This window comes from Wyeomyia smithii, chromosome 3, assembly GCF_029784165.1.
Source record: "Wyeomyia smithii strain HCP4-BCI-WySm-NY-G18 chromosome 3, ASM2978416v1, whole genome shotgun sequence".
NCBI classification, from domain to species: Eukaryota; Metazoa; Arthropoda; class Insecta; order Diptera; family Culicidae; genus Wyeomyia; species Wyeomyia smithii.
Window position 1 is genome coordinate 111,409,469 of NC_073696.1, and position 13,464 is coordinate 111,422,932.

The 13,464-nt window shown below is 37.2% G+C and overlaps 3 protein-coding genes across 4 annotated transcripts; 2 read left to right on the top strand and 1 right to left on the bottom strand.

The window, feature by feature from the left end:
* The first annotated feature begins 6,756 nt into the window (after positions 1-6,756).
* LOC129733009 (uncharacterized) lies at positions 6,757-7,830 on the top strand. The gene is made up of 2 exons (XM_055694545.1): positions 6,757-7,101; positions 7,167-7,830. Exons 1-2 carry the CDS (start codon positions 7,035-7,037, stop codon positions 7,673-7,675), a joined length of 576 nt encoding a protein of 191 aa, XP_055550520.1. The 5' UTR covers positions 6,757-7,034; the 3' UTR covers positions 7,676-7,830.
* A 124-nt stretch (positions 7,831-7,954) lies between these two features.
* Positions 7,955-10,737, top strand: LOC129733005 (triokinase/FMN cyclase-like). Its single transcript, XM_055694540.1, has one exon. The coding sequence runs from the start codon at positions 8,350-8,352 to the stop codon at positions 10,096-10,098; it is 1,749 nt and encodes a 582-aa protein (XP_055550515.1). The 5' UTR covers positions 7,955-8,349; the 3' UTR covers positions 10,099-10,737.
* Positions 10,314-13,421, bottom strand: LOC129733007 (DNA fragmentation factor subunit beta). 2 transcript variants are annotated; one of them, XM_055694543.1, is made up of 4 exons: positions 13,041-13,421; positions 12,015-12,138; positions 11,768-11,929; positions 10,314-11,130 (listed from the first exon to the last, which is right to left on the bottom strand). In XM_055694543.1, exons 1-4 carry the CDS (start codon positions 13,185-13,187, stop codon positions 10,331-10,333), a joined length of 1,233 nt encoding a protein of 410 aa, XP_055550518.1. In that variant the 5' UTR covers positions 13,188-13,421; the 3' UTR covers positions 10,314-10,330. The 2 variants fall into 2 exon arrangements, with proteins under 2 accessions (XP_055550518.1, XP_055550517.1); XM_055694542.1 differs by having other exon boundaries at positions 10,315-11,130; positions 11,744-11,929; positions 13,041-13,420.
* Positions 13,422-13,464: the final 43 nt, after the last annotated feature.

The following is a 13,464-nucleotide window of genomic DNA, read 5'->3' on the forward strand; positions in this document are numbered from 1 at the left end:
ACTCACGTAAACTCTCATATAGATTGTCAGAATATGCGGGTTAACAAAAGTAAAAATATTTTTTTCTTTTACTTTGTTATGCTAAAAACCAAACAAATATCAGCAGCTATAACAACGAGTCCAGAATAACGAATGTACCTCATTTTAGAACTGATTATCATCTTTTGCCTGCGCAGTCCAAACACATAAGAAAAAGTATTCTTTTCAGAAGAAAAATATACACTTAAAAATAGCATGATTGTTATTAACTATAGGAAAGATTATAGACGCGTACATTGAAAGTGAAACGGTGTGAAACTGAATCGTAAAACAGTTCATGTTTGTATACGATTTTCTCAACCCATTCCCGGTGGAGAGAAATCAATTTTTACCTCCAAAAAAGAACTTCAAACTTTTATTACTCACCATTGCATATTAAAGATTAATTTGTTCTCTAACCATACTAAATAGTTTCATCTTGCAAATTTTCAAGTATAATTGTCACACTTTACACCCGCCGTGAATGGGTTAATGGGGCTTCCCTGGATGATTCTATTTCACATATGAGCTTGAATTCATGCTGTCAACTATGGACAAATGTCACTAAAACTATAAATGTGAAATCATTCATTGATAATATTTTTTTACCAGTGTGCATAGCGAATCATATCATTTGACGTAAATTATCAGTGCATCGAGTATTTCGAATGATTTTCTAAGTTTCACCTGTCTAATACTTCAGGCTCCACGATTCCGTTCAGTGTAACGACGTTTGACGTTACGTTCCCCAGCAGATCAACTCTATACATAACCTATAAAAATCCAGCGACGCCAGCGACATTACTTATCTAGGGACTAAATAATCTTATAATTTGATTAAAATTTTTACACACGGTTTTCAAATTCTTTCATTTGAACATGAATGTCTGTTCTCTGTGCTTTCGCTATCGTGTCTCGAAAACAAAACAGTTATAGTTTGACATCACAGCAGAATTTCGACCTTCATACTCATGTCTACCATCGGCAATATCAAACACGCAACAACCTGCTTCCTTTCGACACGGGAACGGGAACATTGTCATTTTATGTACATCCGTTATCTGATATATGCGGTATATACGAAACAAGTCCGATTTCAAACAGAAAAGTTCGGCACTAACTACTGAGTCCGCTTTAGAAAATTCACAACACTTCATTAACAAGAATGTAAACTCTTGAAGACGACGGTTATAGTTTGACATCACAGCACAATTTTGACTTTTATACTCATGACTACCATCGGCAATATCAAACACCCAAAGTCTGCTTCCATTCGACATGGAGGAAACTTGAAATTAAGGCGGGGCTTTTTAAAAGATAGCTTTTAGCCAGAATAAAATGAGATTCATTATGTCAGAGCGGATACCGCATGCGATCATGAAGCATTCATGAATTAATTAATGAAATTTCTTTTCATTTTTCTTTTCTTTTTCAACAGTGTCAACCTTAACACATCGATTAGTGCGCTTTTAACGTAGAATTACGTCTTAAGGCAACATATATAGGGGTACAAATTGTAAAACATCGAAAACATCGAGAGCGTCACGAAAATTGCCCACTTTCAAATGTTTTAAACTCAGTCAGTTTCCAACGGATTTCGTTCATTTTTAAAGCAAAAATAATATACGAAAAAATATATACGAAAAAAATATACGAAAAAAATATACGAAAAAATATACCGCTTCACACTATTAAATTGAATAACCCTAATCGAGTGTATTTCCAAACCTATAGCAAAAATATTTATTGACATAAGACAGGCTGTCGTAATTCTACGTTAACCTTACGGTCGTGTCTTAAAACAACCTCTTCAACTATTTCAAAGGAAAATTGCAAAAGGATTCAAGTAGAGAACAAATCAAGATCTTGTATTCTGCTGGAATGAGCAGAGATCAGAAAAAAGCTGTAGTATCTGAATTGGGTTGTTTAGCTATATCAGTTTTTTATGTCATCTGAAAGAGCTGCATATTCTAGGCAAAACGTGATTTGCAAAAATTTTCTATCGTTGTCATTCAATTTTTAAATCACGAATTAAAACTGCTCGAAATCGCTACAATGACAGTTCGCTCATATTCACACTGTCATTGTAGCGATTCGGAGCGATTTTATTTTTTCAATTAAAAAATTGAAGGACAATGATATGAAATTTTAAAATATCACGTATTGCTCAGAAAATTACACTCTTTTTTCTGATACATAAAAATCAGAAATCCGTGAGTGTGTAGGACCAATAAAAGATTCAAGGAAACTGTCACAGTTGTCTTCAAGCAGAAACCGGTTTAAAAACGGAGTGTGGCGACTGCAGTGATGATCAAAGCGATAAAAAGAACGTATCCGGCGAATTCCTACCCGGTCGGTAAGAAAAATGGCTCGTTAAATGAACATGGGTCATAACTAGGGACAGTAGTATGTCACGATTTCGCGGAAGTCGCGAATTCAGCTTAGCCCAGCATTGGTCGCGACATCTACAATACCTCCCGAAATGCCGCGAAAGTAATGAAAAACAGCAACATTATATGTCAATCATGAAAAATTTCGATTTAAAACCTGTGAAATTCAACTATCAACATTCTCTTACAACGCGATTTTGGTGATTTTGACAGCCTGGGTTGATTTGTTTTCGGACGGCTCGGTTGCTAGATCCCTTTCGCGCAAAGATTTTGGTGATTGGTGACTTGCATGATAGAATTCCAGAGTGAGCAGCCATAAAATCAAAGTTGCATATACAAGCAAGCATTTTTAAAAATAGTAAATGAGTGGTATGTATTCGAACTGCGGACGTTTTCCTGAACTTTTCCGGTTGACATAATAATATTCATCGATTATCGGAAACTCGATAGATACGGAACGTATTGTGAGCCAGCATAGACTATCGCGCGGTGATATCACGCACCTGAGTTTGACAGGTACTGGTAACTTTGTTTACCTTCGGGTGATGCCCTTTAAATGTTGTGCGTGGATGCCTGCACACTAAGAACTATTATAAATTGGGCAGCATTTCCACTACACACATGATTGCTCCACCAGAAAAAAGCACAAATTTCAAATCCTAAACAAAGTTACCACTAACTGTCAGAAAAGTGAGGTTAAAGAGATTCGGTGAGATAGTTCTAGAGCAACATGTCAAAAGGATCTATCTGCTTTGATCGATTTTTTGATCGATCGGTTTCTTTCAACCGCCACGGCTTATTGAACTCGTTTCATGATATGTCCTTTACACCATTTGATAGCAGAGAATCTAATCTAGCTTTTTAAATAAAAACCACGTTGGAAATAGTTACTTCCGCTGAACCATTAAACAAATGAAAAGTCAATCAAGAAAATCGATGAAAGTAGATAGATCTCTTTGACATGTTGCTCTACAGTTTATAGCTTAAAGAAAACGTGCCTACCGAACCAAGATATGATTAAAGACAATTTGACACAGCATGTACTTTTAGTCAGTAATGCAAAGAAATCATGAACCATACACACTTAGATATTATCACCGAGTACGGTTAAATAAATTACCGAGTTTTCAACAGCTGAGATCTGGGTAAAAATCTCGGTAATACATCAAAATACCGAGATTTTGTAATGTTAACAATTGACAACCTGTCAAACTTTAACGAATATTTTACCGAGATATTCATAAAATAACTCCGAAACCCGTTCTTATATGCTGAACTTTCGAAAATTTCAACTGTCAAATTATTACGAGAACTTAGGTTAAATTATCTGATGTACGTATTTAGCTATTTTTCAGACAAACCCAGAAAACGACCAAAACGATTTTATATACGCATAAATTTTTTTATTTTTGGTTCAAATGATTCAACTAATCAAAGCATTGGTAAAAACGGGAGAGTTGTGTTGCTTCCCGGAAATAAAGCAACATCCATCCTGCGAAACATGATCTGAGAAAGATAGTGTATACTCACTCTATATTTTATTTTAATCTGAATACTACAGATTTCTCCATAATGATAATCAACCGCAAAACCTGCTTATTTCACATCTAAGCTGAAACACAAACCAAATTGCTAGTGAAGTACTCGTTATTCTGATAGTTCTATTTTTCGGAATCTCGGTAAGAGCTTGTTTGGTTCGACGAGATTTCGGTGAAATGATGTCAGGGTTCCGAGGTTCGGTATTTTAGTTTACTGAACTCGGAAATTTGATTTTCGGGTTTTTTTCGGCAAACAAATTTACGGTATTCTGATGGTAAACACGTTCGGTTTTCAATTTCTCTGTAATTTTTTTACGGAACAACGGTAAACGAAGATGTTTTCAAGTAGTTCAAGTAGTAGTAGTATGCAGATAGAAAAAGCATACACACTCAATCAGATAATAAATGTTCGGTAATTATTATTACAATTTCGATCGGTACGTTTGAGAAACCACAGTGTAGTTTGTAAAATTGATATAACTTTACATATTTTCTGTATTCAGCTAATGATTTTACTGAATACTGCTATATTTTCTACTGAACTGTTCGGTAAATTAAACTTTTACCGAATATTGGTAAAAAACTACTGGACCAACTATAAGGCTGTTAAATTTTTTCTATTCGTTGTTCTTGTTCTGGTTGTCAAGTCATATACTCGGTTCCGTTTGAACATTGAAGTTCCTACGAAAAAATGGAGGACTTTCTCCAACAACTTCGGCTAAAAGATGATAGCATAGTACAAAATTTTCGTAAGTATATAATAACAAAATTTGTAAATATTTTAGGCTTCAAACCATCACATAATTTGCCTCTACTTCCGAGCATCTGTTGCATGCTACGTAAATAGTTTACACCGCCTTGTTGATGGACACACCCGGAAGATATTCGGCTTTGAAACTATAAGCACAACTGGCATGAAGGTTAATTGATTTTCACCCTGACAAATTCGGTGCGGCGAGCGTCGATTTTTGATTTTTTTTTATTTTTAATAGCTAGAAGTTTTAATAATATTTCAAATATTTTTTTATCAAAACAATGTTACATCATATTTCTGGTTTACTTAAACAATTAAAAGTGAACAAAAAACAAATATCACAGATCTTTCGGTATTGTCTTACACAACTTACAGATTTGATCGGTGGTTTTGGCAACTAATTGCATTTGCCGTTTTCACAAATTAGGTCGGTAATAATGACAGAAAGCAACAAAAAATTAATAACTGATCGATCGGTAGTGGTTTATATTACCGAACGTTTTACCGAGCGCTCAGCTGTTGAAAAGTCGGTGAAAAAAAGACGAATTCGGTGATTTAATATAAGTGTGTAGAGCTTACTAAGCCAGATCTCACCGATGCAGATTTGGTCGTATCAGAGTCTATGTTTATAATATAGAGTCGCACAAAGATGAAACCAAAGGAACCAAATCAGTGTCAAACAAGGGTACCAAACGAGCAATGTAAATAAACAAAGTGATAATGTTAGGAGTGGATGAAAAGTGTTGTAATCAAGCGTGATAAAGAATATGAGTTTTCCGATGTTTTACTACACATTTTAATCCAACATTAAACCTGTACACTGGTTCAGTTAAATTTAACAAAGTATCGCCGGTGTAATCTTTCAAAACTGTGAAGAATATCAAAAAATGATATTCGCTTATGCATGGTGGGCAACAAACGGCACAAAAACTGTGTTGCCGAAACGATAGATTTTCTCTTTGCGCGACTCTATATACACATAGACTCTGGGTCGTGTAACCGTATGAAACTAATTTGTTTCTAACCAAAAAACCAGCTAATACTCGGTTTCGAAAAATACGAACGTGCTGCCCAAGGTGCTGCCTACACTATAAAAAAATGTCACGATTACTTCAAGTGTTTTTGCACTTGACTCAATTAGTCACATCACACTGCAAGTTGAAGTGATTTAGTGTTGATTTCTCGAAGATTAACACTTTCCAATGAAATGATCTTGCGTTTGAAACAGGTTAATGGAAATCACCATCGTATTATAATGAATATCTCTTGTATTATCACCACTGTTTAAATCAATTGAATTACAGCTGCAATTCCAATTGACAAACGTCAAAACCATAAAGCGAAACAAAAATGTGACTATGGCGAACGGCGCAAGCAGCACATTAACCCAAAGATCAAAATTTTATTCGAGCGTAAGTTTCATTGAATCTTTTAAATTAAAATAACAATAAAACGCCTTTCAAGACCCTGAAATCTATTGCATCGATACAGTGACAGAGATCATCTCTAGGATCATCTTGTTATTGAATTAAAAATCTAAAATAAAATAAAAAGGAGAAATCTAAAATAAAAAGAAGTCTCTTGAATTTATTGTGAATTTATATAACTATCCAACTGACCGACATTCCGTATCTCAAACATAAGTATATCAACAAAGATTAACTTAACAACAGAAAATAAAGTGATTTGCGGTTGAATCCATCGTTCTTTGCATTAATATATTTCAAAAGATTTTCATTCAACTCTGAAATGTAAAGCAAGTAGTGCGAATTCAACAGCAAATCACTTAACTTTGACGTGATTTTTATTAACAGTGTAGGTCGAGTTGGCGCGAAATTCGTCTACATCATCCAATCTTTTGTCTTAACTACTCACCACTAGGTGGACATTTGGCACAGGAAAAAGATTATTAACGCTAACGCTTCATTTGCAGTTGCCAGATCAATTTTTTACCAATAAGACAATCTTAAAGAGGTCATTCATTTTACCACGGACGGCATCAAGCAGTGAATATAGCGGACACAACGAATAGGTAGGCCAAAAAATATCAAAGCAAACCAAAAGACACAATTAATTACACAGTTTTTTGTCGTCAACGTAAACGATTCCAAATACTCCCAAAACCAATCAAACTTCAATAAATGTTTATGAAATCTGGCAGCTCTGTATAAAATAGATGGCTATGAAGTGAGGGGGTAAAAGATTGACGTTGCATTGCATTAGTATGTGAAGAGTGAAAGCATAACCAGCGCAACAAGCGTTAACGTTTTTCGTACTGAAGCAAAACGACCGTTTATTATATTAAAGATTTACGTTTATTTATTCGAATTAAGAATGGCTACGAAACGGGCATTTCATATCCTCGAGCAGCGAAATACCAACGAAAATCAACATGTCGGCAGTAAGTAAAATGTGTTTAAAGACGCCATTCAGAGACGATGCAATTTGTTCCATTGTTCTTTTCAGAAACTCCATTGGCAGGTAAAAACGAAGCTCGTTTCCCGCTTAAACTAGCCCTAAAAGATCTTACCAACAACTCATCTTCGCGTTCTAACTTGGTCAGTAAAACTCCGCTAAATTTAAATACCAAAAAGGGCGTCAAGCCGAAGTCTTTCACTTCCTCAACTTCGAGTCAGAAAAAGTTGTCGGATAGTGGTCCGAAGCAGCAAACAATTACCGGTAAAAAAGAATCATCCGCGGCGGCTTTCAATATTTTTACACCTCAAGACGCGGAATATAGACTTTCGGAGAGGTCTTGTCTGCGGGAGGATCTACTGGAGCAGATGATCGAATTCAGAGGAGAAGTATACCGTCCAACTATTAAACCAATGAGACAACTGCGAATTGAACCGATAGATCTGCCGGAATTGGATGTTCCGCAGGTAAGGAAAGAACGTCCACCAGCTTCAATTTCCCGAAACCTATTGTTTGATCTACCCGAGGTGGAATTACCTGATCTTGACTTTATGTTTTAAATACGAACCCGACCGGTGATCGTGACATAAGACTACATCCGTCTGTTTTTAAGGTTTTCTGTAATTATATCTATTTTCTCTCTCGATTCATCAATTATCGTTTGTAATTGAATAAATATATGTTCCTGGATTTAATAAACTATTTCGTTTTATAGCAAAATAGAAAGTTGTTCTTGAAATACTTATTCATAATAAATTCAAATAAATTGATAATGTTATATCCTTAACCATTTGTAATGAACAAAGGATAATTCATTTCAAACCACTTCTAACAAGTATTGCTAACCAAATCAATGAAAATCAATTATTAAAACTTGTTGCATTTAATATCTAAAACTAGGATTCTGCCATATTATGTTCAAACTAATAAATCGTTTCAGTGCATCCATGACATGTTCGGTTAGATTGAAGAAAACTGCTCATCGTTTCGACGAACGTAATTCAATGGGATTTGCAACTGCTTGGACTCCATTGTTTTCTATTACCTTATTATTTCAATGGCTTTCTGCGAAGCATACACGTTTTACCCGTCTCTTCTCTTTTGATAGCACAACAGAGAGAAGGCAAACATTATATACTTATTGTTGGACTTTAAATAGACTCGGTTTAGTGTTTGTTATTCTACAACCTGTTGATCAATTCTAAACCTAGCGAAAGTTCCGTGACGGGCAAAAATGTCGCTGACCGAGGTTGGAAGCTCACTGGCCGGTTTTATAGAAATTCATCCTGGTTTAAAGTTACTAACCGACCGCAATTGTGTCATTCGGGCTGACAATGATCCAGCGGATGGCAAGGTTAAGTTAATATCTGGTGGAGGGAGCGGCCACGAACCAGCCCATATCGGATATGTGGGTAAAGGAATGCTAACTGGTGCCGTTTGTGGGGATATCTTCAGCTCACCCTCTGTGACTGCTATAGTGGATTGCATCAAGGCCGTAACAACGCGAGGCAGCTGTGCACTTCTGATTGTAAAAAACTACACCGGAGATCGATTGAATTTTGGAATTGCCTTGGAAAAGGTGCGCGCAATTGCTGGGTTGCAAGATATCCGGCTACTGCTAGTCGGAGACGATTGTTCGATCGATGAATGCCACATTAGAAAGTCTGTTGGAAGAAGAGGGCTGGCCGGAGTTATACTGGTTCACAAGCTACTTGGAGCTATGGCGGAAATGGGCTGCAATATAGAGGATATTTTGGCTTTTGGTGAAGGTTTAGTTCAGTGTTGCAATCTAGCTACTATTGGCTTTACGTTTGAGTTAAGAGATTCACAACTTGAGAACATCGAAATTGGCAAAGGGATCCACGGGGAACCAGGCGTCTATACTATGAAAGCATGCAGGGATTTCAATGGTATTATAGATTTTATTCTCCCTAAATTACTTGCAAATGTGAAACAAGGTTCTGAGATACTACTATTGATAAATAACCTTGGAGGGACTTCTGAATTTTTGATGGGGACATTCATGAATAGTTTGATGAGCAAGATGAATTCATGTTATACTGTGAAACGTATACATGCAGGAACCTTTTTGTCTTCTCTTGACCAAGCTGGGATATCAGTGACTATTCTGAATCTGGGATATTCATCAATGTTGCAAGAATTGTTGGATTTTCAAGCAAACGTTCCGGTGGCACTTTTTGGAAAACAAGTAGGGGACATGCTAGCGAAATCAAGTGCCATTCAATGCAGTTTGGAGGAAGCATTTGTCCCGACTAACCTGAATGCAATGTGTGCGATCAATGAAAGTTTTGGAGTGAAACTAACTTCTACTATAATCGCTTATATTTGTGGAGCGCTAGTCTCTTGTACTGTTATGTTAAACACAATCGATAAAGAAGCTGGGGATGGAGATACAGGAAGCACTATTGGCAAGGGAGCTACTGCTATTCTGGAACACCTTAATGAAAACAAACTAGACTTGTTACATCCGGCGCTGCTGCTTCAACAGATCAGTGATATCTTGCAGCAAGATATGGGTGGATCATCTGGTGCTTTGTACAGTTTGTTTTTCCAGGGAGCTTCAACAGTCTTCACAAACATGGGCGAAGGCCAACCAAGCGTTTCCATACGACAATGGAGCCAAGCCATAAGCAAGGGGAACGACACCATCGCCAAATATGCCCTTACAGAAATCGGTGATCGTACAATGTTCGATCCACTAAAAGCAGGCGAGAGAAGTTTAACGGAAGCCATAAACCAAAATCTCCCGGTTCTTGATTGTGTGGAAAGCTTCACTAAAGCATGCGAGGAGACCGCAAGGGCTACGAAGCTGATGCAAGCGAAGGCCGGGCGAGCCTCGTACGCTGCATCAATGGGCAGCACGTCATCCGTTTCCTATCAACATCCGGATCCAGGAGCACATGCCGTATCGATTTGGGCACGAGCCCTGTTCGAAGCTTGTAAGCAGGTTATTGTAACATGATCAAGTTTAAACGATATTTGTGATTAAGGAAATAGAATAGAATTTACAAAATAAATTAAAGGTTTGAAACCAAATTGAAATTGAAAATTTCATTTGTTATTGTCCCATAGACAAAACATTGCCGAATACGTTTTTTCCGAAACAAACTATAATGTGAATATGTTGCAGTTATTTCATAGATAATCACTAATACGTTTCTCATATTTTCCACAACTATGATAACTGCCACTATCTACATTAAACGGTCTTTATTGAAGCGTATTTTGCTTTGGAACTCCTTAATATACTTGTACTCTGCGCATTTGTCGCAGATTATGACGCCCTTCGAGATCATATCATGAATACTTTTATCGTGGCATACAATGTGAACCAGCTTTAGGTTCCCGAGCGTAAAAAGCTCTATAAAATAAGTTATCACAGAAAGTTTGGTGCCCTTCCGATTGTGAATCTTACAGATTGCGTTAGCCTCATCCGCAAGAACGCGTGCCACATTTTCTACTATAGACGGCAGCACAGTGCGGCTTATTTCAACCTGATGATCTAAGTTCCAAACTTGGAACAGAATCATATTTTCCCGGCTGGCATATGGATTAATAACATGTGCACCGTATCTACATTGCTTTTCGTTCCACAGTCCCATACAACGAAATTCACCAGTGCGATTGCAAAGTGCCACCTTGTACTTATCGATAGCATTGCCATCCTCCTCCAGGGTTTTTTGGATTGCTAACTTCATGCGCTTGGGCATTATCCGTTGGGCGTCGACTTCGTCCTGATCCTGGTGGTTGTAACCATCCGGGAATCGCTGCGGATGGCTTCGGTCGAATATACAGCTAAAATAATCAAAACCAATCAACAGTTGACGAAAAAGTTCCAGCATTTCGTCGATCAGTTCTTTAGCCACCATGTTCTTACGATAGAGACCGCACTTAGTAAGTTCGTCCTTCGTTTTGTAGTAGTACCCCCGAATTCGATCCTGTCCCCGGCGTTGCATTACATACTCTTTGGTTTGACCCGCTTTGTCATCGATTCCTAAGTTAAGGAGAGAATTCATTAAATGGTAGAAATCATGATCAAGTTCAGTTTTTACAACGTGCTACCAGGAGCAGATATTGGAAATAACATTAGGTGGTTTTTATTATTATTTGATAGAAAATCAAATCATTCATATAACTGATAGCTTTTTAGATTATATATTATAGCTGCCATTGAAACTATGATACAAATTTAGAATTTATATTTACTTCTGGATGGCTGGTGTTGGAATCGTTTTTATAAGTATGGTTTACCAAAAAACCAAGATTCAAGATCTATCTACATATAAAATTAAAGCATATAGACTGTTATAGTTGAAACAGAAATTTGAATAAGATGTTCTAATGGAAATAGTTGGAAACAATTACTTTAAATGTAATGAGTATCATTCTATTATTATTAAAATGTAATTTATAGCATTCAAGCATGAAAGCATAATTTCATCCATTTTTTAAGCTGCGCGAATGAAACCGCGAAAAACAAAAAACAACTCTATTGAATAAAATATAGGTATGCAATTTGCCATTACCGAATAATTTAGAAAATATTTTTTTGATCGGAGAGGTACCCATAAATACCCTTGTGCGACTGAACAAACTATTTAGCAAACCTTCAAACCACTCCTGATGCTCACTGCGTAAACTTTTCACTGTCTGCTCATCCTGTGATCGCCGAGCGTCCTGCAGCAGCCTGGCGATCTCGCTCTGATTATTGCCAACGAACTCCTTAGCCAAGGTGCCGGCCTGCAGCAACTCGCTATGTGAGGATTTGATTGCGTCGTACATTAGCTCGAAATCTGAGTGCAAGAGAAATTTTATGAACCCTATCAATTAAAATGAAAGAACGCAGCACAACTGAGATTAGCAATCGGAAAGTTTTACCCGTTTTTACGATTATGTCCCGTTCTGCTACCACAAACAGTATTTGCGCCGGGAGTGTATGAAAATAGTCTTCATCTAGCACTTCGACACCATCCTGTGCCAAATAAACCCGACAGTGCTGCAACTGAAAAATGTACGATAGAAAGAAGAGTATGAAGTTAAATTTAATTTTGTAAACGGTGAACTAATTTGGTTTGTAAATAACATTTAAAGCTGTAGAGCAGTTGTTCGCTAACTCGTTATTTAGATTTACATTTTATCCTGAGGCTTTCATGAAATTATAAACGTATCTAATCAGTACACCATAAATGACTACCTACGGAATATGTCTAAATAAAGACAAAATTAGATTTTACGAAGAGTTATTTGTTATAAGATTATCACGAAAGTTGCGAAGGCAAGGCACATATTCGAGCTTATTTTCAAATAGGAGGTATCGGTCCTTTAATTGAATGTAAGACTGAAATTGTTTCCCTGAGAATTAATGATTATCGTCAGCATTTTGAGTACAAGGCACCTTACCTTTGCAACGTACCAATTCCACAATCATTATAAAGAACAATGATTATTGTTGGATACTTTTTTACCTGCCCGAAGCCAACCGAAACTAATTTGAGTTCTCTTCTTCCCAATGTCACTATTCCCTAGCCTCTGTAGGCGTATCCCTAGGCTTGAATCAAACCACCAGACGAAGTACATTCAACCAGGTCAATGTCATTGTCCTTCCCAGTTGCATTGTGTAAGCATCTATATCTTGCTTTTTTCCATGTGCAACTGCACTTGCGCTCACATTACATCCGAGTGAAGCAATTGCCCTTATAAAGATATGCTGCACGAGCAATGCCCACACAAGGCTTGAGGATGCAATAGTAAGCAAAGCAAAAGGATGCAAAAGTGAGCGAAATTTGCGTTGATATAAACATACTACTCAATTAAAACTCAGAAACCTAAGTTCGGTTTTTTCACAATCATGAAGGAGTTCCCTGAAATCCTGATTCACCGAAAACGTTGATCTAGGTCATTCACCTTGAATTTTTCGGAAGCTTTCGTTTTCAGCATCCGAAGCGAATCAGCGGCCACGCCGTACTTCTTGTTTCTTTCAACGTTGGTAATTTTGTACCCTCGCAGCGGACCAGCACTGGACGATTTTTTCGCTGACAAAAAATTCAACATTATCACTGAATGTATTTTTCCGCCTGCCCAAGTACACTCTAAATGCAGATAACAAAAACTCGAGGTCACACAACCGCAAGGTCGAATTCGATATTTCGCGCTAAGTTGCAACCACTCGGAGCCAGCCGCGACAAACGAATAGTTCCGCGATAAGAAGTATCATATGTGCGAACGGAGTTTGTTTACGAGAAAAAATTTCAGCGTTTGATTTGCAATCCGCAGCTGCGCGCTTGAAGAAAACAAGCAAGGCTTGCAAATACAGCAAATACCAACACAT

Bases quoted from the DNA above. Each gene is read 5' to 3' on its own strand.
- LOC129733009 (XM_055694545.1), top strand. From the start codon at position 7,035: ATGGCTACGAAACGGGCATTTCATATCCTCGAGCAGCGAAATACCAAC. The intron at 7,102-7,166 runs GTAAGTAAAATG...TGTTCTTTTCAG, and splicing joins CGAAAATCAACATGTCGGCA to AAACTCCATTGGCAGGTAAA.
- LOC129733005 (XM_055694540.1), top strand. From the start codon at position 8,350: ATGTCGCTGACCGAGGTTGGAAGCTCACTGGCCGGTTTTATAGAAATT.
- LOC129733007 (XM_055694542.1), bottom strand. From the start codon at position 13,187: ATGTTGAATTTTTTGTCAGCGAAAAAATCGTCCAGTGCTGGTCCGCTG. The intron at 11,930-12,014 runs GTAAAACTTTCC...TCTTGCACTCAG, and splicing joins GGACATAATCGTAAAAACGG to ATTTCGAGCTAATGTACGAC. The intron at 11,131-11,743 runs GTTTGCTAAATA...TCCTTAACTTAG, and splicing joins GCATCAGGAGTGGTTTGAAG to GAATCGATGACAAAGCGGGT.